Raw genomic sequence first — 5,075 nt, 5'->3', positions numbered from 1 at the left:
TGCATGAAGATGTGGTCTAGAAAAAAATGAGACTTGAAATGAAAAAAAATAATGTTTACCCTGATATTTGAACCCCTGCCTCATACTTTAAAACCGAACATTACGATACTAATTAACTTATTTTATGCACACAAAATATTATAAATATATTGATACAATATTTTGTAAACTAAAAATAATTATATTTATTACTAGTAAATAGATGATATAATATTATAAAACTAAATAAATAATAATTTATAACTTTTTTTACACTACTTAAATAAATTATAACTCAATTATCTCTTAAAAGAAATATTGTATAATTATGCTTTTAGTTTTTCGTTTGATTTTGCAATGACTCAAATAATATAATACTCTCACTATAAAATTATAAAACTAAAAATATTTATATTTAATAGTAGTAAAGAGATTATATAATATTATAAAACTAAATAAATGATCATTTATAACTTTTTATACTATTTAAATTAATTATAACTCCATCATCTCGTATTAATTTTTTTTATAGTTATGATTTTGTTTTTCTTTTAATATAATATTATTGATGTGAAATAATATTCTTTCATTATAAATTTTAAATTAAAACATTTTTTAGTAATGTCATAAATATTGTTGTTATGTATATTATTTTAATTAAAATTACAATAAAAAACCTCTTTAACATGTTATCTTGTTTAGTTTTTATTTGTATTTAAACAACTAAATATAAATCATAAAACAAGTTTTTTTATGACTAAATAAATGCATGCTTTATTTCATATATGTTTATCCTATTAGATGCAGATGGTGGAAGAATAATAATCAACTATTTTTTATTTTTAATTTTTGCTTTGATGGTTATAAAATTGTTGAGAATCTCAATAACTACAATTGGATTTGAATCTACATTTAGTATTGATTCTCATATTAAGAAACAGTTAGAAGTATGGATTTTTTTTAGGATAATTAACTTATTTTCTTTGATCCTACTTCTGGCCTATTATTTTTATTTTAAATTCATTCATAGTTATTGTTTAAATGTATGCAGATGAAGAAAATTATAATTGTCAACAAGTGCAACATGAATGTTCTTCCAGGGATATCCATATTATTGAAATGGAAGAACAAGAATGATGCCTTTGAAGCTAACATAAGATAACAATTAATTTCTATAATTTTTTGTAGTCTAAATTGTACTTTATTTTTGTTTATTTATTTATGAAATATTTAACTTTGACACAATGTTAATTTTGTATTTATTTAACTTATTTTAATTTTATTATTAAAAATAAGTTTATAGGGTACAATAAAGATGTGAAAGATTAAAAAGACACATTATAGGTGTAATATTACTTTCAAAATAATTTCCTTATTTAGATTGACCTATAATCTATGCATTAATTTTTATGTAGGATATAATGAAATTAGTTCGCATTTTTATATAAGGATTAGTCCGACTTACTTTTTACATATTAAATACAAAACATATCTAAATAGAACGTGTTAACCTATATTATCATCTCTAATTTAATAAGTTATATGAAATATTTTAAATAAAAAATAATACCTTCATGTTTGTGCTATTATATATAAACATAAGTTTTTTTTCTTAAAAACAACTTTTAATAAAATTCTAAAAGGGAAATGTTTTGAAATTTCTTATTTGAACCTGAGATTATTTCTATTTTAAGAAAACTTGTTTATGTTTCTTTATGATGTTATTAATATACTGTTTAGTTAAATAATTTTTTACTTAATATAAAATATTTTTTTTTGTTGATAGATATAAAAGAAATATTAAAATAGTTTAAACAATGATTTGGGCACGTTCATAAATATATATTACTTTAAGAAATAAAATATTGTTAACATCTGACTTGTTTAACATTTTTAAAAATAATAAAAATTAAGAGTTTGCTCAAAACTTCTAAGAGCTTTGCCCTATAAAATAATAAAGACTTAAATAATGTTTTCTTCTACGCAAATTAACACCCTGTCCTGTTTAGTGACTTTTGTACCCAGAATAGAATTGTGTGTGTCTAAAAATATAATCATTATAATTGTCTTTGTAATTAATAAATGTATTTGTTTTTATTTCACATGTATGCTAAATTTTTTATTTTGATTTGTCTTTATAATTTTATTCCTTTTTTAGTCTCTTTGACAACAAACACATTGATGATAACAATGGCTGAAAAAACGGCAGTGATACAAGCATAGGTTATCAGAGTAGTGATTCTTTTAACAAAAAAAGACAAAATGAAACATCTGTCAAGTTTTGAAACAAAGACTTAAAAACATTATATGGACCAAAAAAATAAAACAAATACAAAATTATTATAATAAACTAAGATACTAAATTGTTAAGCTACAACTTTATGCCTTTGTTAAAGTAACGGTTTTGTGTATTTGGTGAGCCGTGAGATAATAGGCAATTTAAGTTTCATTTCCAAAGGGCTCTGCATCAATGATCCATTAAGTGATTTTTAATGTGAGAATAAACTTGTAGCTCAATCATAAATGATCCATTAAGTGATTCGTTTCTTTGTTTTTAATGTTCAGCTCAATTTACTATTGAAAAGAGAGGAAAAATGAAGCGTGGAAGGAAATTGTGGCTACTATAGAATCAACGTGAAGTTGAAACTTTTATTAGGCACCTTAATCAAGGAGTTGATGGTCAAATTATTATTTAATAAAAGGATTCGGAAGAAGTATTTTGTCGAATTGCATTTAAGCAGAAAAAGGGTAAACAATGAAAGCCCCACAATGCCCTTTGGGATCCTTCCTTTTTGCAGCAAGCTATAGGCTTGCAGTACACAGCATGCATCACATGAAAGAAAGAAAATAGAGAAAAAACAAGAGTTGATGACCCTACCAAAAGCATAGGAAACAGCTAAGATAGTTCCCCGTGGTGTCTCACCAGAGGAAGCTAATACTAAAGACAACCAATTGTTAACAGTGCATAACTTGCTGTGAAGAGTACCTATCTTTGCTAATACAATGCATGCCCTATTATGGTCAAAAATCAAATTCTTATTCACTGATCAGTGACAGAGGTATTTTTAGCAAGAGGAATCATAACTGGATGATGTCATAATGTTGGCAGCAGGAATAAACAAATCTGATTGAACACCCTCTTCCCCATCCATAGCAGGAATCTGATTGAGATCAAAACTCAGAACCTTTGAACAATTCTCACCATTTCCCATGTTTGAAGAAGTTGCCTGAGCTGACCCAGCTTCTCCCATGCTGGTCCAATCAGATCTCTTGTGGTCCCCAAAGCCTTGACCAATTGAGAAACTCTCGTTCAAAACTTCACACTCATACCCTCTCATGGCTTCCACAGCTCTACCCTCTAAAACAGTTCCTGCTCCTGTTTTCTCCCCTTGTATGGTTGTTTTGGCATCATGCTCTTCTTTTGTGGCTGACACACCATGTGACCGAGACTGAATATTCTTAGAATTTTGAACGATGCATAGATGATCATTCAAAGATTGGTGACTTGGGAAAGTTGTATTGCATTTTCTGCATTTGGCCAATTTGTTCCCTTCCCCGCTTGATGCTAATTCTGTTAATTTCACCTTCTTTCTATTTCTCTTCTTGATCTTCACGTCATCAGAATTCCCCAAAATTGGGTGTGAAAGCTCCTCTTCACGCCCCCTCTTGTTGAATGGATGTTCTTGAATCTGATCAGCGACAACCTCTTGCTCGCACTTCGGACTCCCTCTGGCCAGCAACATGAGCTCATACGCAGCCTCTTGCATACGTGGCTCAATCTCATCACCTTCTTCCAAACCAGAATCTGATTTGCTGCAAGAAGAGCTTATGCGGCCCCTCTTGGCAGTAACGGACCAACCCCTGAGAACTCGAGAGAGATCAACGGCCAAATCATCAGAAAGGGTTGAGGAAGAAGTGGAATTGGAGGAGGCACCAACGATCGGAGCGTTGCTTTGAATTCCCTTCTTCGCCTTCTCAGTGTGAGACCTCATGTGCCCAAACAAGGACTTCCTGGAAGAAAAGCTCTTTCCGCAAACGGAACAAGTGGGATTACCATCCACCATCACCCATTTCGCCGTCTTCGATTTTGCAGCATCACCAGTGCTTTGTTTCTCCCCATGAACCCGTTTTCTCGAGAGGTTGTGGATTCTCATGTGCCCACCAAGAGCTTTACCCGAACTGAAACCTTTGTTGCAGATATCGCACGTGAAAGAACGAATCTCATTGCAGTTAACACCTCCTCCATTACCCTCTAACGCTTCTCCTTCCCGAGGAACAGACCCTCGATTTTCCCTTTGATGCCGAGACTCTTGGTCTTCTTCCATGGAGCCAAAAACGGGTTTTTCGTGTGATCAACGGAGTGAAAGAGAGAGAGAGAGAGAGAGAGAGAGAGAGAGATAGCTCGCTCTATCACTTGCACCAGATAGAGATTAAGGAAAATGACACCGCAGGGTACAATTTACAACAAATAGCACACACACCTGATGAAGCCAAAAATCGAGATAACGACCAGGTCAGATTAAAGATTTGGTAGCTTAGCAACCAAGAAAATCATCTCTCCATTCCTATATATATACGAGTTTCTTCCAGGGTTTTATCAAAACGCAAAGAAAACAGCACACATTGCAGGGTTTTACACAATCTCAAGAAAAAAAAAAAAAAAAAAAGTGAGGAAGAAGGAGCTACCTGAGAAATTGAGAACAAAACAACGTACTACGTAGCTGTGGTTTGGGTTTTGACGGGAGAGTCCCTTTTTTAACCTGTTTGTGGAAGAATGGAAGTGTCACGTTTTGAGAAATGCCCTTCTGTCCCACCTCACACTCACACACACACATTTATTTCCCTATATTCAAACTAACTTATCTTTTCTTTTCCCACAAACAACTCCTGTAATATAATATACTGTTACCACAATTATCTTTTAAGATATATCAATCCTTTTTCCCTTTTATTTCCTCTAACACGCTTTAATTACCATCCTTTTTTTTTCATTTTTCATCAAAATATAATTCATTTTTTTACACCATCTAAATTTCTTTAAATAATTATCTTCATATTTACACTTCCAAATATTAATTATGTTGAAATATTAATTT

At 31.0% G+C, this 5,075-nt stretch overlaps 1 protein-coding gene across 1 annotated transcript; it reads right to left on the bottom strand.

The window, feature by feature from the left end:
* Positions 1-2,683: 2,683 nt before the first annotated feature.
* LOC106765955 (zinc finger protein ZAT1-like) lies at positions 2,684-4,861 on the bottom strand. The gene is made up of 2 exons (XM_014650716.2): positions 4,666-4,861; positions 2,684-4,460 (listed from the first exon to the last, which is right to left on the bottom strand). The coding sequence occupies exon 2, from the start codon at positions 4,302-4,304 to the stop codon at positions 3,045-3,047; it is 1,260 nt and encodes a 419-aa protein (XP_014506202.1). The 5' UTR covers positions 4,305-4,460; positions 4,666-4,861; the 3' UTR covers positions 2,684-3,044.
* Between the last annotated feature and the right edge of the window lie 214 nt (positions 4,862-5,075).

Source organism: Vigna radiata, chromosome 7, assembly GCF_000741045.1.
Source record: "Vigna radiata var. radiata cultivar VC1973A chromosome 7, Vradiata_ver6, whole genome shotgun sequence".
Lineage (NCBI taxonomy): Eukaryota > Viridiplantae > Streptophyta > Magnoliopsida > Fabales > Fabaceae > Vigna > Vigna radiata.
This window is presented reverse-complemented; position numbering and strand designations above follow the sequence as displayed.

Excerpts from the sequence above, each read along its gene's own strand:
- LOC106765955 (XM_014650716.2), bottom strand. The coding sequence starts at position 4,304 with ATGGAAGAAGACCAAGAGTCTCGGCATCAAAGGGAAAATCGAGGGTCT.